The sequence below is a fragment of the Lepidochelys olivacea genome (assembly GCF_965140295.1).
Source record: "Lepidochelys olivacea isolate rLepOli2 genome assembly, chromosome: 1".
NCBI classification, from domain to species: Eukaryota; Metazoa; Chordata; order Testudines; family Cheloniidae; genus Lepidochelys; species Lepidochelys olivacea.
In genome coordinates this window covers 165,332,762-165,357,082 of record NC_140411.1, presented here as the reverse complement: position 1 = coordinate 165,357,082, position 24,321 = coordinate 165,332,762, and the positions used below count along the sequence as shown (strand labels likewise).

Below are 24,321 nucleotides of genomic sequence, written 5' to 3'. Positions count from 1 at the left end.
GGTCCTATTCAGAAGCTCTCACAATATTTCTGGTACTTTATTAACTGCCCATTAGAGCACAGCATAAAAAAATGCATGACTAAACAGAAGAATTCATCAGATACACAACAGGTGGATAAGAGTCTACCCCATCACTTTATAAAGCTATCAGTACCCGTCATGTTATGAATTTAGACCGAACAGGTTCAACGTAACTTCCATAACCCTGTCATCCTGGGCAAGAGTACCATGGATTGCACCATTGCAAAATATAATCTTTTGTCACTCACTGACTAGGCTAAATGGATTCAGTACTCTAAGAGAGGCCGGGTTGTCCAGCGGTTGGGATTCTAGACTCAAAGCCAGTCTAGATTAAATTCTCTACTCTGCCACAGGCTTTTTGTATGACTTTGGGCAAGTCACTTAGTCTCTGTGCCTCAGACCTCATCTGTAAAATGGGATTTCTGAGGTTAAATACATTAAAGACTGTGAGGCACTCAGATACTATGGTGATGGGGGCCATATAAATACCTAAGATGGATCTAATCAGTTACTCCAGTAGATATTGGACACATCTTAAGGATCCACTGATATTTTGCCCCATGCCTAAATAGACCTTTCCTCTCAGCTGGGCCCCCTTCCCAACTAACACTTATTTCTTGCCTGCGTCTGATACCCCAACTACTCCTGCCTGCTCCCAAAGAGGGTAAGCCTGGAAAATATTAATGGAGATAATTACCCTATCTACCCTTCTGAAAGAGGCTGGATTACTAGTAGGGCAATGTGGGAAGTAAGTGCTGCTGTTGCCCCTCCTCTATTTGTTCTGTGGTGAGAAGATTTTGATTTCCAGTGCTCTTAAGCAGGAACCCTTCAAGAACACAAAGGCGTTATTTATTTGTCTAAAGAGTGCAATGAACTCATTTAGACAGTCCTTCGCTTTTCACACACATTGGAGATGGTCTGGAACAGCCTGACTACGTAGTGATTGCTAAGTAGCTGTTCTACAGGGTGCTTCTAAAAAGCTTGATGATATAACATGCTGCTTGGGGATGTCTCAGCTTCTATGAATGGTACTAAGGACTTGTGGCACCCACCAGTGTTCTAGGAGGGAACGTATCTGCATTCAAAGGTACTGTTTGAAATTGCCTCAAAAGATCTTTTTAGAAATTCTCTAGCATAGATTATACCTCTTTGACTTTCCTGAAATCCCTGCCAAAAGGCTCTGTTAGGCTGGTCATTAATACAAACTGTCTTCTGTACAGGTTTCTGTTAAGAAAGTAAAATACTCTGAGACCAGCAACACAACAAAGAGATAATGCTGCCACTTGCCATTTAACTTCTCCTGTAAGGGAGACAGTCTAACTTTCCACTGTAACTAAAGTTAACAAACATGGTTTTGTGGCTGTCTGAGCGGAAAAATATCTTATCAGAAGAAAGTCATTTGTATGGCAAATTAGGTAGTAGGGAATAGACAGCAACCACCATACAGTTGGTTTTAGAACCTATTAATAAATGTTCAGGGTTTACTCATCAGCCATTCTCTTATAGGGTCAAGAAATGAAAATCCTACTCTATAAGCTTCACCCTCCATCATATAAGGTTACAGATGGGCTAATGCTGGACCCTCAAATTTGAAGACCTTAACATTTCAAAGAGGAAGGGAGAGTTGGATTTGAAACCTTGTATCTGACCCTGCCTATAAGGTAAAGGAGAGCCCATGCATATTCAAGAGAGGTGCAAGTTGGTGGGGAATGGAAGAAAAGAAGCTGGCAGAAGAGAACCTTGAGGTGGTATGGTGGTGCATGCAGCTTGGTTAGGAGACCTCAAATGTTTGGACAATTTAAATAACTGAAGTCTGACAAAACTGAAGTCTGAACAAGGTGAGGTTCACCTAGCACTAATTAAAAGAGAGCTGCCATATATGCACAATAGGTTTTTTGGATGTGTATGTATCTATTCTTGTCGAGTTTTTTTTCTCCCAAAATCCATCATTGCGTTTGTTTAAAGAAATGATTTTTTTTAGCAAGAGGAATAAAATAAAATTTTAAAAAAGTATATATATGTGTATTCTGTAGAGAATGCCAGTGACACTGAGTATAAATCAAGGCAGAATTTTCTTCCTTCATTAGGTGCATTTTTAAACTGGGTGATGCCAAGTTTTTGCAACCCCTCCTCACCCAAACCCCAATCTATTCCCTAACTAAGCCCTTTTGTACCAGGTTTCACCCCAGAGTAAAGTTTGCCACAGCAACACTATTTCAGAGTGCTTTTTTTGGGGGGTTGGGGCCCACACTACAACTCTCTGCTGCTCGGAAGAACACATGGAAAGATATACGAGGAGTCAGACAACTTAAATCTGATATATTTAAGTGCTGAAATAGTCACAAAAAATGAGGTCAACTGGTAATATCTGCAGCCTAACAGAGTACCCAGTTTACCTTCATCCTGGCCTATTATCAGCAACCGGGGAATGATTGTGGTGGAATTAGTGGTGTACGTGGCTTTTGCTTTCCCACAAGAGAAAACCTAATACTTGTGTGGCTTCACTTTCTCTGTAACTCATCAGGGTAAACATCATCACATTCACTTCTCTGGCAATTACTAGATGAAATCAAAGCCAATCACAGCTTTATAAAGTCAGAACCATTGATTAGCATTGTGGTACTGGGTTTCTTTTAAGTGTTTGCTCTTCAGAAAATAAAATAAAATAAAAACTACACCAAGCAAACACCATATGTATGTTTCAGCAGCAATTAAAAATAGCATGTTCAGTTAGGGCTCAATTTTGCAAGGTAAAGAGCATCTTTAACATCCACCAGCATCAATGGGCATTCAGTGTGCTTACCACCTTGCATGAGTGCTCACCAGCTTGACTGGGGAGGCAGTGTGGCCTAGTAGATAGAGCACTGGCCTGGGACTCAGGAAACCTAGGCTCTAGTCTTGGCACTGGTCTGGTGAGTGATCTTGGCCAAGTCACTTGCCCCTCAGTTTCCCTACCTGTGAAATGGAGATAATGTTATTGACCTCCTTCATAAAGCACTTTGGGATATACCGATGAAAATGCTACAAAAGAACATCCAGCCATTTGGAAGAAGTGCATTTAATGTGCATACCTGGTGCATTCATCAGGGAAAGGATGAACTGGGATTAGCATGATGTAAATGGGAAAGTAGAAAAGAAATAGTTTCATTATTTGAGAATTCTGCAGTGTTTAGCACACTGAGGTGTTTTCTTGCATTAGCAGCCAAGTTCATACTTGTAGCATTTGCTTAACAGAATAAAGACATGTGAACTGAAGGGAGGAAGAGAAGAAAATGCGTACTTTATATTGGCTAGTCAAGCACCTTGACAAATGCCTTTACTGTCAGCTCAATGGGCAGCTCTCTCTAATATTCCACTATCAAAACCACTTCACCAACCCTGTTTCTGTTCTCTCCTACGAGCCCTTAGATACACACACATTCTTCCTCCTTGTGTAGCTGAGTGAAGGGACTGATTGCTCCATCCTCTACCCTCTAGAAGTCTTTGAAATGCTAAACACAATGTAAAACAATTTTTTAAAAAATCACAGCAGCAAAATATGGTCATAACCTCTCAGAATCACCCCGTGCATCCCTGTGATTTGTCATACAAGCCTGAGTCAGGGGAGCATGTTGGCAGCTCTATTACAGTGGTTTCCGCCCACTGTCATATTGGGATGAATGCCAAATTACTTTGTTCCACCCAGCTTTTGGGTCTCCAGGAGCCTGCCCTGAGAAATATATCCAAAGAAAAATAATCTTCATACTAAAGAATCACATTCTGCACAAAAATAGTCAGTGCAATTTCAGACTACAAACCACTGACTTGTCATCCCAAAGCAATGAGCTAATCATCTCTCTTGATATAAATCAAGTACAGTTGTACCTGGAATATCAGGCCAGGTTCTCTGTGCACTGCACACACTTTGTGTCACTCTGATGGTGCAAAGGGAGCAGACAGGCTACATTCCCCTAGCTGGGGATTGCCTGGCCATTGCATAGCCCCCCTTTAGCCTCTGGCATACAGGGCATGTCTGCAGCATTGCACTTTAACAGTCCCCACGTGGAGGGCGAGTCCAGGCAGATCATCACCAGCTGCTGGAATGTAGAACAACCTCCACAGGGGGCCACAGCTAGTGCCAAAGTGGCCTCAGAATCAGGGAGCTACAACTGGTTTCCTAACAATCATCTGTCTCTGGAGCTCCCGCCAATGAGCACCGCAGGCTGTTAGTGCTGGATCCTTTTGACCAGAAAGACAATTTGGAGGGAGTTTAAAAGAGGGCAACAATGGTGGTCAGGAGGCTGCAGGAGAAAATTAAAGGTGTTGTTGGGGGAGAGAATAATTTGTAGGGGAAGAGGTACTTTTACACTTCTTCAAACATTTGTTAAACTGATGTGAGCGCTATTCAAAACAATTTATCTTTCTGTTTCGTTTCAAGCTGCACGTGTGCTTCAGTCTTTGCAGTATCAGTGTGTCTGCTTGGATGGTATGCACCTATTGCCTGTCCTTTCGCATTGGTCCCTTTTCTAGACTGTAAACTCTTTGGTGTAGGTACTATGTCCTCCTCCCTATATGATTGCCCAGCTTCTAGGGTCCAGATCTAGAACTGGCTGAAACAGACTAAAAGGTCTTTGAGGAACATTTGAAAATTCCAAAATGGATTGTTTCACGGGGTTCAAATCTAAACCCTTTTGCGTGGAATTTATTGGTTGGTCAGTCCCTCTCCCCAAAGTATATTGATTTTTTGTTAAAATAGTTTTCAACATCATGAGCCAAAATGTATTTTCTGAAAGCTGCATTTCTATATTGAAAACAAAAATTCCCTATGCTGAATTTGAAACTGATGGCAATAAAAATGCTAATAAAATGTCAATAAAATTATCTGTTAAAGATGTCACCGTTTTTTGTGTGCAAAAAACCAGAACATTTTAATAATGTTGACAAATTTTCATGAAACATTTTGTTTATAATAAAAGACCATTTTACAATGAAAAACAAAAATATCTTCCACCAGCTCTATCGAGCAGCTTTACTGAAGCGAATGGAGTTATGCCATTTTATACGACTTGAGTACCGGGCGCTAAGGTCAAAATGTTCCCACCTGGGGGCCTACAGTTAGTCACCCAAATCGATATTTAGGCACTAAATAAAATGGTCTGATTTTCAATGGTGCTGAACGCCCACAGTTCTCATTTTATTTTGGTGGGAGCTCCAGGTGCCCAGCACCTTTGCAACACAGGTCACAGTTAATTAGATCCTTCAACAACTTACATGTGTATGTAATTTTAAACACTTGAGCAGTTGCAGGGAGGAATCGCTTACACATTTAAAGTTAATGCTGCAAACACAAACACTTATGAGTGTTCTTAACTTTCCTGCCACCAGTAATTCCATTGAAATCAATGGATCTACTCATGGTAGTAAAGTTCAGCACATGCATAAGTGTTTGCATTATTGGGATCTAACCAGTAATTCCATTGAAATCAATGGATCTACTCTTGGTAGTAAAGTTCAGCACATGCATAAGTGTTTGCATTATTGGGATCTAAGTTTGTGCAGGATCAAGGCCTAAATATGGATTTAGAGGCCTAAATTTAGGTCCCCAGATTTGAAAATTTTGCCCGTCTTGAGAGATTGGATTTTTCTTCTAAATGTATTTTGAGTGTAAGGTTTGATGATACTGACCTCCTTCATACAACACATTGAGATCTAAGGATGAAAAGTCTTGTATAAGAGCTAGCTATTATTATTATTCATTATTATTATTATTTAAGATACAACAAAGTGTTTAAAAGGAGAGCAACTTCACATGCAGTTCTCTTCTCAGGATGAGGGCCTTAGACTGCTAAATTCTAAAATTTCTGGACACCCGTGGCTTCCACTGTAGTCATTTAGCAAATGTAATCATCGTTTTGAAGGGTCAGACACAGCCTGCTCTGTGCCTGTCACTCTGTTTATAGCAGTGGAGGATACTTTGAAAAATGAGCAAGTAACTGAAAAAATGTGGCATAAATTAACAGCAAGAAACGGCACTGCTTAAAAGCGCGAAACAGGAAAGAGCCAGTGACACTTGAGCATTTTTTTCATCAGTGTTCAGTAGGGACGGAACTTCTGCAAAAGCTGCTGAGGCCTGTTATCAGCTTAGCTCAGAGACCTGTGGTTTTCTCGCTCTTGCAACCCTGCTTTAACTGTCAGTTGTTTTTCAACAAACAGGATACCTCCCTCTAAGCTGTCAGCTTCCCTGTCACTTCACAGAAAGAGGCACTGCAGCTCCACCTCAGAGGCAATGCTTATCCACTTTTTGTTTCAGGGGAGTTTCTTCAGGTGCACCACAACTAAAAGAAGGAATGAGGAGCAAATGGTCTCCTCTCTGGAGCAACCGATTAAAACAAACAAACATACCTGTGTTCTGGATTCTTTGCAGTTTGGAGTTACAAAGTCCACACTTCATATTACGGGATTCCAAAGCATTGTTTTAGACCAGACTGTAATTTCTCTTGCTGCTGTTTTCTAAAGCATTGCACTTCAATTACTGGGGCAAATCTCATCCTCCCCCAACTCCTCCCAACCTGCAAAAGAGTCAGTGCGACTCCATAGCACAGGGGAATGGAGTCAACATATTTTGCTATGAAGCCAATTCCACAAAGGCTCCCTCTGCATCGTTACATAGTGGGGTTTGGGGGCAGGACAGGTTGACTATGCAGATGCATTAACGGTTGGTCCCAGAGAGCAGAAGTCCAGCAGCAGCGACTATGGCTTTGCCAGGGCTGTGGCTCAGCTCTTCCTGAGGCCCCTTTCCGTCTCTCTCCTCCCCAGCCTTTTGGAACCCCCTGCACCAAGCTTTGCTACTCGGGTTGCGGGATTGTGTGTGTCTATTGGCGGTCATTTAGCCTTTCTTAGTTACAATTCTTTCGTATCTACATGAGCACTTAAGCACATGGGCAAAGTACGGCAAGCATGGATTTCTATTCAGAAGTCAGATATGAGCAAAGGGAAATACCTTTTTTGCCCAGGGTCCAGTGATCACATGGCCAACACTTATCCTTTATGTACTGCCTAGTCTTACCGGGAGCAAAATTTGCTTTTCAGATTCATGCTCCAGATTTCAATTACATAGTCTTCTCTCAGAACCGGTGTTAAATTAGCAATGGAAAGCTGAATTCTACCACTGCAGAGTATGTCTTGGAGGGCTGCAGCAGAAATCTTGATCTTTAAGGCTTTTTCCAAAATGCCCATCACTGTAGTAGCTCTGTGCTTCTGAGGGGAACATTTTGCCCTAAAGCAAAGTTTTTCTTTGAAATTTTTCATGTCAGAAAAAAATATCAAACTTGTGCCTAGTTGCTTCTGTCCCCACCCACCCCCCAAGGACCACCTACACCTCCTGATTTCTTGAAAATTTCAGTGCATCTTTTAGTGGTGCACTTTTTAGCTGGCTTGGTTCATTTTCATGGCATGCTTGAAGTCACATAACATATCTGGCTTTTCTGATTGACTGAGCCTATCCCATGTGCTCAAGAGGCTCAGGAAGGCCAGCAGAAGCCATTTTGACTGGTGGGAAAATGTGATGTTTTTAAGCCAGTCCAAAGAAAACCCTAGTGAGTTATTTTTCCTGTATATGATATTTTAAATACTTCCAGAAGAGCTGAGCAAATAATATTTAATGAATAATTTTTTCAGCAAGTGTTCCTTCTTTTCCTGTTTGAAGAATGTCCACAAACAGCTCTCAGTTTTAAAAAAATATATCTGTTCAAAATTATTGGACAACATTTTCATGAATTTCCATTAATTTATGCCTTGCTTTTTGAGTTCTGTTGCTCAGTTGTGATTGGGCTTCTAAATTTCTGTACCCTTCTGGGATGAGTATAACTCTAAATTAGGTTTCTGGTGGGAATAGTCACTCTAGGAAATGTAAAATTCAAAGCACAGAAGACGGATGGTCTTGTGGATATTCAGACACTGAACTGTGCATCAAGAAACTAAGGTTCTGTTCCCACTTCTACCACACACTTCCTTGGGTAAATCACATAATCTCTCTGTCAGTTCTCTGACTGGAAAATGGGGAGAATGCTACTGCCCTGCTACTTTAAGATGCTTCCAGAAATTACATCCTGTGTGTAATCTGTTACACAAGCTCAAGGTAGATAGCCATCTCCTCTTTTTACACCCTCCTATCCTCTTAGGTGTAGGGCCTCAAAAAACTGGGCCAAATTGGTACATACAGTGCATGATAAACCAGACAGTTCACATGCCCCTTTCTTGCACACAAACTAGATTTTTCTGAATTCAAATTAAATTACCTCCCTCCCCACCCCAGAAAGGAGAGAGCTTCTGTCTGAAATTTCACCAACCCCATAGTTCCATGAAAGGGGATTTCCACATTTTTTCATGCTTTCCTTTGAACAAAAATCAACCAGCCTCCTGACATTTCCCAGTGAAGCAAAATGTTGGAGATTCAGTAACCACCAAGGAAAAAAACAGCAAATATTTTAATGAAAACTTTTCCACAGCTCTAATAAAAAGAGCCTTTCCCAGTACTGCCATCCTTGTACTGAATGAGCATACTACCAACATGGTGAGAATATTTACATTCAACGTTGTCATTATCTGCTGTACTTGAGGCAGATCTCAATACATTCCAATACAAAGAACTTCTCTAGCAATATCGCCAAAATGAGTTACTGTAGCAAAATGCTGGAGATGTAGGCTAACATCGCTCAAAGCGTCTTGGTAACACGAAGGAGAGGGAGAAGGACACTGCCCAACTCCCACAAAGGATAATTATCTTAAAACAGTAAGTACCAAGCACAGATCCTTTAGCAGCAATGATTACAAGGTATCAGGTACAGGAACGCCACTCTCTAATCCCTGAGCCAGCTTCTGACTGGCACTTCACAGTAATTTTATCTTGGTGGTTGACTTCAGTGTTGGCCCAGGACAGAATATGACTGAAAATGTACATACATTATTTGTTTACTGAAAGCCACACATTTCAACTTCTTTTTTATTTTCCACTGCAGCATGGATTAACAGGGGGGAAAATCCTAAAGCCTGGAATCTTACAGACATAACCTTCCGTATGTTGCTTCAGTCAAGCATTTGGCTCAACAACCTTGTTAATGTCTGTCTTCTACATTATAAATTTCATCAGTACCCAAATCTCTCATTTCCTTGGCACGCATTTTATGTGAAAGAACGTCAGAATATCTTTCTGACTTTTTTTTTAGAATCACTTCTGTCTCTGCACTGACTGAATTGCCTTAGCGCATCACAAGAGACACTAGTAGGGTTACCACCTTTCCAGCAAAAAAACATCCTCAGACACATGCAGGAGCATGCTGTTTTTATTGATAAGACGATCGGAACACAGAACCCAGTGATGCCCTCTGGAGCATGCACAATTTGGAACCGCAGGGTCCGAAACTCAGCAGAAAGGCTAACGAAACAGCTGGACCATACAAAGGTAGTGGATGAATGTGCCAGCTGTGAACTTGGAAAACCAACTACTGAACATCATCACCGCCAGGGGCCTATTTCTCTATCCCCTTTTCTCTTTTACTCTGTGTACCAACTTGAAAGAGCCCAAGATGTATTGCAGAAATACCAAACAAAGGGGAGCTGTAACAGCTGTTAGGCATGGAAGCACTGCTTTATTTCATCACCTGTATCTATCTTATTGTAATCAAAATATCCGTGAAGAAAGGGAGAGAATTTAATAGGTATGTGAAATGGGGCTGAGAACAGTGGCCCTAATTCAATCACCAAGCTTGTTAAAAGATGGCTAAATGCCAATGGATTACTCTCCCCATACAGCAACTGTGGGAGTTACTTATATTCCATTATTGTGACTGACGCTGGCTAGCTAGCAAAGGCAACTTTAAACACCTGTGTATCAGATACCAACAGCCGTATATGTTTCCACCTCCAGCCCCCAAAAAGTGCCAGTCAGAATTGGTTGGGAGGAGATCCCAATGGAGATGGAGAGCCTAATTTCGGAACTCAGTGAGAATGGTATACACCAAAGTTACTGTATTGAGGCCAACAGAACTTCTCCTGGCATGTTGCAATGTAACAATTAAATCAGACCTACACAATAAAATAAATCTTCCCTTCTTGCTGTATTCTTTACACTCATGTGCTTCTGTGTTGGTTTCTGATGACAGAAAAAAATGAGTGCAGTTATTTTCATACATACTCTTTGGATATCAAAGACATGATCCACCTACTTAGGATTTGATTATGACTCAAGTTATCTAACTACTGTAGGGTAACCAGATGACCCAATTTAATAGGAACAGTCCCTCTATTTAGGGCTTTGTTTTAAATAAGCACCTATCACCCCTCCCCACCAGTCCTGATTTTTCACACTTGCTATCTAGTCACTGTAAACTAATGATATATTAGTCTCCATGTGCCTGACTGGACTGTAATACAAGCAAACCTGACAACGCAATACCCAGGTACTAGAAATGTGCAGGATTATTTACTGAAGGAACCTCTGAAATGGGCAAATAGTAGAAAAAACTCAATGTTAGAGTAATTTATCTCATCTGTAAGGAAATAATAGGGAAGGGGAAGATTACCAAAATTAACTACCACTTAAAACAGGACAAACAGTTTTTTTTGTTTTGTTTTGTTTTAGGTGGGTTATTGTGTTGATTCTTATTTCAACCCCTCCCTGAACAGCAGTGTGAATGATGTGCAAGGAGCGGCATTTTTAAATAAGAATTTTGTTAACATTTCACACAACAAAACTTGTGATTAATATCCTGGCAAAAAAAGAAGCTGAAATGTTAAGGAAAAAATTACTTCAGAAAGAAAGATCATTTCAGAATGAATTTGAGGTTAGGGAACTGTGGTAAAGGTTTCCCCAAGAATACTCATTTAAATGTTTAAGCACATTTCAATTCAACCATGTTTCTGACCTTTTTGTGTTCATTTTCCAAGGTCACTTGAGAAAACAAGCTTAACTAGTATGAACATTCAGAAAAAGCTACAATTTTAAGCTCGTATGCTCAACTACCCACCAAAACCAAATTATGGATTATACAGGAGACTGTAAAATAGGCAGTTCATACTGTCTTGGTCAGCTTGACCAGTAGGTGAACAGAAATGATACTACACGACTTAAGTAAGTAAAAGCCAACCTAATGTGGATTGTGAACATATGTAATCAATGATCTGACAATAGAGAGTTATTTGCTGAAGAAATTTGTGAATAAAGAATCAATGGGAGAATTTTGCAGAGACACAGAGAGGACAACTCATAAACAGAACAGGAAATACACTGAATAATATTGTCAGGTGTTACTCCCTCTGCTCTGGAATAAAAGCTGTTTTAACTCAGTTTATGGTTGTGAAACCAAACACAATGGTTTCTATTAAAAAGACAGCCTTTACAAATGCCAAATGCCCACCTAGCTCCATTCAACAGTTATCCCAGTTCACACCAGTGGAGGATCTGCCCTCTGAGTCTATCTATTCAGTTATGCAAAATCAGGGGTGGACGAGGATGCCCAATAACTGGATGAAGACTGGACATTGAAAATTCAGACAGCAAGACACAGACAATTAAAAATGGACGTGCCTGCCCTGTGCCCAGTACACTTCCAGTAATAATTTATAATGCCCAGCATGCTTAATAACAAAAGCTTAGAGCAGAAAATAGGCAGCATTCTGGCTTAGCAGATCTTTGCAGAACTTAAAAAAGAACCCATCAGACTGTACTCTCGTTTTAAAGTGTGTGGCCTGTAACTTGTAGGATACTAGGTTAATCCACTGTGACACAGCAGGGGTTGTCAAAGCTGATCCAGAGCAACAGCCTGCAGTGTGGGCCTGTTGTATTTTCTAATCCCTTTGGCTGGAGTGGGCTTTTTGAAAGCCGAAAGGGAAGATGAAAGTCTAAAAAAAACTCCAACTGCTTCTGTTTAAATAATGCTTTTGATCTTAAACTGCTGCGTTTAGTCAAAGCAGGGCTCAGGGGGCTGGAGCATGCTGAAAGCATGAAACTCTCATAGGAGAGAGATGGAAACAGGGGGAGTAAGAGAGAAAAAGGGAGCAGGTGGAGGCTGGTCTAATGAGCATGTAAAAAGGAGTCTTCCAGTCAGCAGGCAGCCTGAAATGTGATCTCCAATATATACAATGGAATTTTTATTTAATGGCCCTGGCAAACACAATTAAAAGGAGCGAAACTGCTTCAGAGGTAGCTCCTGAGAAGGGGGCAAGCGTCTACAATGGAGAGGAATTAGCCTCTCTACTTTTTCTTTTGCACTCATTTGTTTGTAGAGTTGCGGGATGAGAGACTGCTGAATTGAGCTGCATTAGCACTGTACCCTTATTTTGGGTGGTTAACACTCTGACTTTTACGTGGTGGGAGCTGCCCACTAGAGGCCTGATCCAAAGCTGACTGAAGTCAATGGGAGTCTTTCCACTGACATCAGTGGGTTTTGAATCTGGGCTTGACTACACAGAACAGTTGTACCACGTTAACTATACCAATATAGCTAGAACCAGAATAAGCACCTTTAGACAGATATAGCAGGGTCCACTCCGGGAGGTTGTATGGCTTTAGCTATACTGGTGTAGTTAAAGTGGTAAACACCCTCCCTCCTGCAGATGTGGATGCAATTATAAGAATATATGGATATAGTTTATGCCCACACAGTAAGGAGAAAAAGCTATATCAGTATATGGCACTTTAATTACAGTATGGTATATTACAATTGCATCCATGCTAGGGCTTGTACGAGCATAATTATTTCTGTGTAAAAAAAAAGTCACACTCCTAGCAGTACAACTTTCAAGTGTAAAAACCAAATGAGTAGACAGCACTTGTCAACTACTGCAATCTAAACAGAAGAAAAAACTTCTTCCAGAACTGAACATACCATGAAGAACAGGCATGCATAGATTTAGACACTTCAAATGGGAATTTTCATTCATTAAAACAATCTACTGCAGCTGAGAGCTTAGCAAAGAACTGCAAGGCAGCAAGAGGATCGGATTATCACAATAAAGCTTTCACAGTTTACCCCATAACTTCACACAGGAAAATGTGAGATCTCCTTCTTAATCTCCTGTTTTCATGATAGCCTGACATACTGTAACCAGGAGACTTCCCATACTTGCTTGGGAGATTAACCCTTTTAATCGGGGGGAGGGGGGGAGCGAGGGGGAGGGCAGAGGACTAGATGGCTCAGGGGATTGGATAGTGAGATATTACTCACCTTTCTCACTTGCAGGTTATGTGCTGCAGTGCACCCTAGGCAAATGGTGATCAAAATATGTTACTATTGGTATATGATACAATAATACCTAACTCTCAAATAGCACTTCTCATCAGTAGAAATCAAAGTACCTCACAATCTTTAGACTCACAATACCCCTGTGAAGCAGGGCAGTGCTATGATCCCCATTTTACAGATGGGACCTGAGGCCTAGAGAGACTAAGTGACTTGCCTAAGGTTACACAAAAAGTCTGTGGTCGAGCAGGGAATTGAAGCTGGGTCTCCCAAGGCCTAGACCAGTGCCCCAATCACTGGACCATCCACAGCGCTGGTTTCAATGGGCTGGTGTCCAACATTAAACACCCACCACTCATTATTACTTTATGTAGTCTCAACATAAAGGCCAAAAACATGAATGGGCATGTAGACTATAGTACCCATTTGCTCCTCGAGGCGGTCCCTGAAGGCCTGGCTATTAAGGTGCACTAGCAGGTGGATGGAGGGACGTTTGCATTGCTGCCCCCCCGTGCGATACTTGTTCTAGGGATAAGATGACACTGTTATCTATCTGTCAGCTTTGAAAGGCAACAAATTCACTTAACCCTCCTGAAAGCATATGTCTCTACTGTCTGGCTAGACTTCCAGCATTTAGTTCAGATGTAAGTGTTCTCGTTAAATCAGGTTATATCTCCATTTACAGCAGTGTTCCTACCACCACACAAGTCCAGAGCTTTATAAATTCTTCACACGGATTTGGCAGCCCACAGTCACAGCTTGTTGTTGGTTTTGCTCCTCGGGCTATGAATTTTGTTACACCCAGTTTAAGCAAAATCAGAAATATTTACATGCAGGCCTTAAAACAAAAAACAAAAAAAAACCCAGTAACACTTTACAAAAGCCTGATATTATCTAGTGACTGTATTGTAACACTCAGTTGCCCTTCTTATGGCCTAGGGGCAATATGTATTCACATTTCAGCGTTCTCTATATGGCAATATGCAATAGGGACAGAACTTAAAGTTGCACTCACAAAATTCCTGTTGTAAATGTTAAAGGACCATATCCTCACCTTGCTCTTTTGTGTAGAGCTCATACTTATGTCAGTGGGATTTCTATGTATGTCTAGAGGATGATATGTGATAAAGAAAGGCTCATATCAAGACTCCTACAATGCTCACACCGTTTAGTTCAGGACCACCACCATATCAGGCCAGTCACTTAGTAACTTTTCTTCTCTTTAACTTTTAAAATATAATCCAATAACTACGAGTAGGAAAAAGTTACTCTTAAACTTGCTGTATAACATATGTTATGTGTAATTGTTTAGGGCAAAGATGTTATGGATTAACGCCCCCCCCACACACACACCCCAGCAACCTTCCAATTCTGACAATCCCATTTTCACCAGTTCAAGACATCTGTGGCTTAGTGACAATTCTCTGGGCTCCACTGGTAGACCCTCAGAGGTTCACAATTAGCCTTGTTCCCACCTTTGATTTTTTTCTTCAGGTTTTTATATATAGTTACTATAAGATTAAAGGGCAAAAACTTGGCCCCACTTTAGTCAGTGGGAGTCTTGTCATTAACTTCAGTGAGGACAGGACTGCATGCTAAGAATTACGCCAGGAGTAACTTTTCAACATGTTACTCTTTGATGTGCAAAGTATAAATACAGACATATCCATTAAGAGGTGAAAAAGCTCATATGCACATTGAAAATGGTGTGAAACTACATGCTTCATACTAAGCTCAACATGCTAACAGAAGCTGTGTTATCTGACTATAAAGTAATTTAGGTTTGTGCATGAAGCTTTATCATTGTTTGTTGATATAGACCTCTTTATATATGTTTTTTAAAAAGTGCAAAATAATTTGAAAACTACTATGAATGTATGACTATCCCAAAGCCACATGCTTTGCCTGAACACCACAGGTGTGCACCATACAAGCAGTTAAAATGCAATGAGAGATGAGGGTGTGACCAGGATTTAGAATGTGTAATATATTTGTCATAAGGGGAACTTGTGCATCTGTTGCATATTTGGGGACTGTACTTGTAGCTTTAAAAATATTTTAACAGATGGACAGCTCTCCCCTTTAAAGACCATAAAAGGGCAAATTAAAGGGTCAAGGGTCTGATAGGGTCAATGGGTTGACAAGGATGGGTTGGCTGAAATGTTTGCAGCAAATCATATGTAATCCAGCTGATTTCAGGTTTCCTTAAACTCAGACCACATTCATGGAAAGATTTGCTTTGAGATGCACATCTTTCAGCTGTATCTTAGCCCAGTCACAACCAAACCTGAGGACAGACTACGAGTGTGTCTCAAAATCATGATCATTTCATGACTTCAGCATGAAATCAGAACCAAAAAGAAAAAAACCCTCTAAACTATTCAGAGTGAGTTTTGGGTTCACTGGAATTTGAAACTCAAAACTAAATATATGGGGTAAAAAACCCAGATAGATCAAAACCATAGGACATGGTTTCACAAGTCTCTGTGAAGTGAAACTGACAAATTTCACACAGCTTTCCTCACAAGCAGAAGTGGTAAGCACTGAAGATGGTATGAAGGATGAACTGGAAGCATTCCTGTGAGGGTAGCAACTCCAAGTGTTCTCTACTTTCTCAGACTTATGATCAAATCTACTAATGCCATTTTAGGATATTTCAAATATCTGCATCCAGTTTCATAGCGAATTCTATGTTTTACACTAATAAATATCTTGTACTTAAACCTGTAATTTATCCTGCTGGGACCAATGTGGAAGAAAAGTCATTTATTTTGAAGACTTTATATTGGCAACCCAGAAATTTCTAGCCTCATTTCCAGCTCTAACTCTCAATTTAACAGAGGTAAATCTGCTGTATATGGTGCTCTTCTAGGGGCTAGACAGATACTTGTTCAGACAAGTCTGAAGCTATCAAATACAGGGGAGATACCAAATTACTACAGGCCTTTATGAGAGTTATATTAGTTTGTCACAGCTCCATATACATATTATATACACTCATAAGATCAGAAGGGAGGTGGTGGCGAGGGCATTAGTGTAATATGTGCTTGTGGCTTGTCATAGGAACATAGGAATTGTTTACTGAATTAGACCTGAGGTACATCTAGTCCAGTATCCTGGCTCTGACAGTGGCTAGCTCCAGAGAGGAAAGCGTAGTAATCCTGCAGAAGGCAATTTTGGAATAACCTGCCTACAAGAGAAAATTTCTTCCTACCCATCAATCAGTAGAGGTTGGCTTATGCCCTGAAACATGGGGGGGGGGGAAGGGGGAGGGATTATAACACTTCCAAAGCTCCTGTTCTTTTAAGTCTCGCTATTTTAAGTCTGAATACTGTTATCCATATAACTGTCCAGTCCTTTTACAAATCCTGTTAAACCGTTGACCCCAAAAGTATCCAGTAGCAATGAGTTCCAGAGGCTAACAACACATTCTTTGAAAAATTATTTCTGGTATAGCTTCTCGGATACACATGAATTTAGATCAGCTTGAGGACTTGTTTCACAATGTGCAATGTGCTCCTCCTCACCATAAAGAGTAAAGACTGGAGGTGTGTCTGTAATTTTGAAAAAAAAATCAGACCTCACTCTGAATAAACTTATAGATTTTCAAATTGCAATACACAAAGTTGTATAAAATCTGAAGGCTTCAGCGAAGGGATTGTGTGGTATGTCACTAGCTCTGACTGCACTTTGAAATCCTAGAGAATACTTTGTTAATATTAGGAGCCTTATGCTAACATATTAATTGCACCAGTAATTTCACACAGCTTAATTGAAACCAAAATCCTACTTTGAGGCCTGCAGCTTCACAGTGGATACTGAGGGATTTGGTAGGACTCAAATTTAAAATGCGGTTACATTCAGTGATGTGTATACCTTTTTATTCAACACTGATTTGCTTTCCTATTCAGTCAAAGTTGCTTGCTTTAGTTTCTCATTCTGGTGTTACAGCTGCAGGGCCAACACAGCTATGGGTGGGTGAGCCAGGTTCTGTTCTAGTTCATCTGAATTGTTAACTCAGTTCTGAATGCAGAATCTTTGTTGCTTTTCAATGAAACAGGAGCCAGAAAAAACTCAGCTTGACTTTGTTGTGTTTTCAGGGCAAGTTGTTTTTGCAGGGCTGGCCATTAGAAATATCCCCTTCTATTATTATAAACTGAGCAAATTTGATCTGAAAATTTTTGAGAGATAGATGTAGATGACATGATGCCATTTTTACAGTTAGTTTTCAAATTATAACCATGGTCCACCCTCTGTGAAGAAAAAGGATTTCCATTCCCCCAGTAGATGTACTCCAATGCTGTATCTTTGTATTTAAAGTGAGCATTCAAAAGGCCTGATTCCTCTTCTCTTGCTAAGCTACCTTTATGCCACCGGAGCAGTACAGGGGTGCCTTGAACTAGCCCTAGCAGGCTGATGGGGATTGCCCCAGCACAGGAAATTTCAGCCCCTCCCAAACCCCTGAACATCCAGAGCGTGTACTGGCACCAGCTGTGGAGTATGGGCATGATGGGGGCCAGATCATGATGAGTTCCCTGATCCCCAACTGGTAATATGGTTCCATAATGTTTTATAGTGGAGATTTCAAAGACGAGGCTAGACACAGAGAATATAGCTTCACAGATTCCTCAGTAGTGGTTCCACTTAAGTTTTAACAGCAATTATGTCCATTTATACATAAATCAATAGTAATTTCTCTCCCATGTTTAGTTGTAGATTCCCTCTTCAAAGATAATAGGCTAAAGAGAATGTCTGCTTCCGCTTCATAATAAAATACTTAATTTACCTTTCACCACCATGAACTTGCCAACATCATAGGATTATAAATGTCATTTAAACATGAGCATATTGTTCTTATTATGGTCAATTAGTACTGAAACTTTGCTGTGTAGAACCAATACAGGACGACACATTGGCCACACAGCCAGCACTAGGCCTAGGCAGACTAAACAATTGCTTAGGGCCTTGAGCAGCTGAAGGGGGCCCCTATTTGCTTTTTTTAGTAAGTGTTGGGGGGGATGGGAGCCAAAAATATTCCTGGTTAAGGCTTCCAATGAGCTAGCACCACCTCTGATTGGCAATGAAACTGTGCGATGCTCCTCCAGGTTTTGGATCTGTCAAAATAATGCAACTTCTCTTGCATTAATGTTGTACGTATTGGCAATATATATATATATATATATAGTAGATATCTTTACTTCCCACTGGACAAGTACATCAGAGCTAGAGTCTGGTTCTCTGGTTGAAATGTAACCCAGGGGCACTGTTGGTGAAAGGATAAAGAGTGAGACAGTCTTGGGTATCTGTAAATCAGTCATATCCACTGGCTCGTGAATCCTGTCTAACCCTGCCACCACAGCACATCACTTCTTTTACGGCTTGCTTAGACACTGAATTTAGTGTCCAGGCCCAGTATATGATCTTTCAGTCTTACTAACCAGAAAATTAATCTTTTATTTAAGATACTTTACCTGTTTCTTCTCAGTGATTCCAGTGTTCTGGTTTCTCAATGTTATACAAGCCTTTTAAATAAACACACACATGAACACACACACACAGAGTCACTCACTCGTGTGTGTGTGGATAGATAGATAGATAGATAGATAGATAGATAGATAGATAGATAGATAGATAGATAGATAGATAAAATGAGTCTAACACATAGGGGAGGCTGTGTAAATCAGACATTGTGTACGCTTTTTCTTTTATTACACCGTGGTTTTTATGAGATTCTTTAGTTCAACTTCCTTTTCACAAGATACACTACCAACTCTATAGTGCTCACACTAGTCAACTTTTTGTTACAGTTCTGACAGTCTGCAAAGAACTAGAACTGTCTTTCCCTCTCCTCACCACTCAGTGGCAATGTGTATTTTTTTCTATTTTGAAAATATAATTGTTTTACTCACCTGCAAAAAAAGTCACTGACCTGGGCAAGAGGAGGAATAGAGTTTTCCAAATTAATATTAATTTAAAGTCAGATGCTGTATATCTCTCAGAGGAAAAAAATGTCTTTTCTACAGAGATATTTCCAATATTTACAATATATGAATCCTCTGAATAATGTACTGGGTTCTAGTGGGCTGACATCATCACTGTGTTCATTTATTTCTTTCCCTTCTGAAAATTCTCTAAGGATCAACACCCCCACAGATGAGCCATGCAGAGATCAGCATTTGGGAGGGAAGCAGAGTTTGGAATAGGAAACATATCTTAACACTCAAGGGACCCCAAATATTAGCAGATTGTCTCAGAAGTCCATAGACTACTTTGTAGGTTGGATGCTATGCTATCCATTCTTCAGAGTTTTTTCTTTTCTTTGTTTTATTGCATGGCCATCCTTACAGGAAATGTTTGTTACAGTGTTGAATGCTTCATACTGGAAATCAACTTTGCATGTGGCTATTCTCACAAATGTGCAATCCCCAAATGTATACATGCACCAAAACTATATTAGAACTAAAAGTCTGATCATGGAAACACCACTAAGGCCGGTGATTATTACCATGAATAGTACCCTTGACTGCAGTCACTGAGTGTGTTTATTTACACTGCTAAGTATAAGCCATGCCACATATATCATTCAACATCTAGATTCAAAGAGCGATATCAAGAAAGCTATTCAGATAACCTGCTTTTATGGTAGGTGTTGGAGAAGCTATTATACCACCATTAGTCCAAAATATTTTAGAAACAAATATTCAGATGAAAGGAAGACTCATACCCTCTAACCGGAGAAGCTTTTGAGTGAGTCATAACCAGGGGATACACTTAATCTAGACTCAGATAATAGAGAATTTCTGATTAGACAGACTCTTTTGACCCAAGGAGAACTACTGACTTCCTGGATCCAACTGCAAGACAAGTCAGAGCCATGGACTTTAATGCGTAAAGATAAGCACATGTGTAAGTGTTTTCAAGATCTGGGCCTTAACTGCAAACTATTTAGAGCAAGGTCAGTAAGATTTCTGTACATTACTCAGAATAAAAGGGTCCCAATCTGGACACTACCATAATATAAATTATAAGTAATAAGACAGCAACAAGTCATGTACTTTTCTAAGAGAATTGCACCTATCCACAAGCTTTAAAGTGCCTTAACTAAAAAACAAAGAGACAAAATCCAGAAGCAACCTCTTCCATATATGGAAATAACTAGCCAGACCTCACAACAAAGGGAAGATGAGGAGATATAACCTATGCTTCCAAAATATTACACTCCATGTTACATGCATCTTCCTAAAAACCTGTACAACAAGACTTGTGATTCTCTTTTTCATAACAAGCAAAATTATTAGGCTGCATTAGGTAATAGTAACATGTTTTTTACTCCAAGAATGCAAGGAAACAGCTTTCAAATCCCTATTTCTTATTTTGTATGTTATTTAACCACAAGAAACTCCGAGGGAATTCGTTTTCATGTTCTCCCTGCTCCAAAAATATCATTGCTGTGACCTCATTGATACAACCTGACTGGAATGTTTCTAGAGGAGAGAAAACCTTCACAATAATAGGGGGTTACGCAGGAGGAACAGACACAAACTACAACATAAGAGCCTTGATGATATAATCCCATATTCGACAGAAAGATGGGTTGACTGCTTTCTGCTGGCTGCAGTTTAGCAAGACCCTTAGGAGTACTCTTCCCGTAAACTCCTGCCATCCACCCCAAACTTACACTGAAATCATACCACTAGGAAAATAAGGCACTTCTTAGAAGTAGTCCTGACAAATATTTTAATGTGTTCAGCATGCATGATGCTCCAGCAGAAGTTTCAATACAGTCTTCATTTCTTTACCTAGTGGCACAAGAGAGGACCTGGTGTGGTGCGATAGAAAAAGGGCCATATCCTTTGTGGTGTACCACATTAAATTAATATGTCAGGCTTTCTAAGTCTGTCACTGTTCACAGACGGTGGAACAATTGTTTTGCTTCCCCACTCCCCTCTTTTTTTCCCAATTTTCACATAGTATCACGCTAAAAAAGAGTTATGGATTTCCTTCTGAGAGGACTGCATGGACTGATAAAGTAAATTCATGGCACAAAACAACTTGTTATTTTCCCTTTTACCTCATAATTTCACTTAAGAGAGAAAGTGCAATAAATTTTGGCGGGAAAAATAAGACTATTTTGGACATTTCTAATGACTAGTCTGTGTAAACACTATTGAGAAATATGGGTGAGAACAATTCATCCAGAGGAATGATTATTTTTCTTGCCCCGAGGCCCTAAACAGCACTTTTGTGAAGTATTTTAAATTGTCTGAAGTTCATTTAAGAAGAGGAAGAAGCAAAAAAAGAAAGTTTGGAAAACTCTCATAGGCTTTCATGTTTAAATGCTTTATTCTTTGGTGATTATGAAACAGTCACTTTCTAACTCAACTGAAGAACTGTTGCCCAAACTTTCCTAACGTACAGTTAGTGGGCCATTTTGATCTCACTTACTCTGGATATATACCAGAATAGCTAAGATCAGAATCTGGTCCAAGGTATCGAGGCAACATTTAGAACAATGGGCTCCTGGCCCAGACTGGGGCCCCTAGGGGTTACGATAAGATAAATAATGAATAATAATGCACAGTTGGACACTCTCGCTATGCACACAATGTGTTGGAGCTAAATTCCCTGCTAGTGTAAACTCGCACAGCTCTACTACCTGTAACGGCGCTTCAGCAATTCATGCCCGCAGAGAATTTGGCCCTTGGTCTTTAGTGTTTTACTAGCTTCCCTGACACTACTTAAATATGGTGCCTCGGTATAGCTCCTATTGTCTCCGGAACTCTGCTACAGGCTGGCTGGGCATTAGTACTTCAAGCACTGCCCCACAGGGTTCACTCTTCATTACCTTATCAAATGAACAAAATTTCCTCAATAAGTCTTCCTGTACTGCAGATAAAATAGCAAACAAACATTTGGGCGAGTTAGAAAAAAAGCTGACTAAATGCAGGAAGATCATTCTTGTTATTCTACCAATATTGCTTCCTTTGCTCCAAAGGAAATGCTAGTTCAGAAGGAGCCAGGGGAGCAGTTAGCAGCTTCTTGCTAGAGCTCCAGTATCTCTGCTGCAGAGGCTAGAAGATGCTGTAAGAATGTGTGACTCATACGGCTCATCATGATTGAAACCTCTTCCGATGCCAGTAGAAATCTACTTAAAACCTTTCATTTGCAGGGTAAAAAGAGAGCTGGAATGACATTTTTCTTCTGTACATTCACCCTGTTTTCAAACCAGAGGGGCCCCGAGCTGCAGCAGCAACAGGGTGCTTGCAATGTAGCTGGTTGTGACAAGGCAGCTGACAAGCCTTCCGCATTCCACAGCTCGATTATTAATATGAATAACTAATGACTCACGCTGACACTACCGAGGCCGGGAAACTTTCTGTAACTAAAGAGTTATAAAATGTTATTCTCCCACAGCACCACCACCAAATCGATGAGTGATCTGTGTACGGCTTTGCATTCATTTCAGACGGAATATGCATGTCCCTGCACACATGGCTTGAAACAGTCAGAAGATTGGTGTTTAGGGGAAAGAGTTCAGTTGTATCAGGCTATTTAGGGGGCTAACTGCAAGAATGCAGAGACATTTCTCACGCTAGTCCACTTGCTTACTAATATGAATAACTAATGATTAAAGCATCTGATCTACCGAGGGCTGTGAGATTATTAGACCAGGCTTGTGAAACTTCTTTGTCACTGTCTGGAAAAGCCAGACTTCTCTGGAGGTTGCAGTTTCATTTTTTCCCCCCTGCTCAGAGGACGTGGTATGGCTTCAGCCAATAATTTAGAATCATCCGAGAGGGACATATCACCAAAAGCAACACTACATGTATGGATCCTCTTCTTCGCCTGGGCTATGTGAGTTGCAACTACCTTCAAGCAAGTTTCTGAGCTTTTCTTACTTGTTCCCAGTAAGCATGCTTCTTCTTCCTTTACCCCAACTGACAAAGTAGCAAAAATGAGACAGCATCACGCTCTGCTGGCTGTACGTATGAGCTTGCTCATCATTCAGTACTGTACTAGTTTTAGTCTGTGATATGTGCAGCATGCCGTTGGCTGTTACTTTTAATGGCTGTAGCTCAAAAGCAAAGATTGTGCCAAAAGAATCAAAAAGGTTGATGCTACTGCTATTGTAGTGTGGGGAACTCCGATGAATAGTATAACGTGCCTGGATTTACAAAAGGAAAATCTGTGAGGATGCCATGACTCTTTGAACAGCTAAAGTGAGGTATAATAACATCTCTAAAGAATTGACAAGTAGTGAACTAATAAAGCAACAACCTCAGACATTAGCTCCAGTAAGACTTTCTCAAAGAAAACAGAAGTGGAAAACTATGTATTATAAGCATTTCCTGAAATGTGCAACAAGCACGCATTTTCTTAAACACAGGACAGTCCAAAGTATATTTAACAGCACTGAATAGCACTTACCTCTCATGAAGCACTGTTGGTAAGAAGGAAATGACTCAAATACGCTGTTTGAAGCCATAGTTTCCTCTTTAAAACTTATTCTTTCTTTAAAGTGGGGGAATATGTTATTTCTTTCACCTTGGGAAGTGAAAAAGTAAGAATGGTCATTGTTATAACCCTCCTCCTAGCCATTGCTTTCTATTTTATCTTAGTGCCTTTGAAGCAACATAAGCCAGATAATAAGATTCTTTTTCTAAAACAAACACTGAAATTGTTAAAAAAAAAATAGCGGATCAGTTGTGGTTTGATGATGCTTACCACTCTACGAAACTCTGTGGTTTGCAGTCAAAACGATTTGCCCTGTCTGCTGACCAATATCCCGGACCCGCTCTTGTGTGACTGCCTCTGTACCCAACTTGTGGTTCTGTGGTTGTTTATGAGGCCCAAAGAAGTGTTTCACACAACCAAAATTACAAATTTAACTGTTCCCCTTTCCACAACCTGTTTCAATTGGTCTGTGCCGATCACATGATTTGAGTGATGTCGACTTTAAAAAAAACCCAAAACTTTCTAAGCAATGCCCTCTCCACTCCACCTGCCCTCCCCTAGGCTGAGAAACAGAGTAGATTTTGCAGAGGGAGGGAAAAAAAGTGACTCACAGCCCCTCATTCTGGAA

At 40.4% G+C, this 24,321-nt stretch overlaps 1 protein-coding gene across 1 annotated transcript in view; it reads right to left on the bottom strand.

Moving 5' to 3' along the window:
* The window catches only part of RUNX1 (RUNX family transcription factor 1), a 206,459-nt gene extending 182,444 nt beyond the window's left edge, over window positions 1–24,015 (bottom strand). Inside the window, exons 1-2 of the mRNA XM_084647539.1 lie at window positions 23,964–24,015; window positions 23,667–23,783 (exon numbers count right to left, since the gene is read on the bottom strand). Coding sequence (XP_084503665.1) covers window positions 23,667–23,724 — 58 coding nt within the window. The 5' untranslated portion in view covers window positions 23,725–23,783; window positions 23,964–24,015. The remainder of the gene's footprint in view (window positions 1–23,666; window positions 23,784–23,963) is intronic.
* Between the last annotated feature and the right edge of the window lie 306 nt (window positions 24,016–24,321).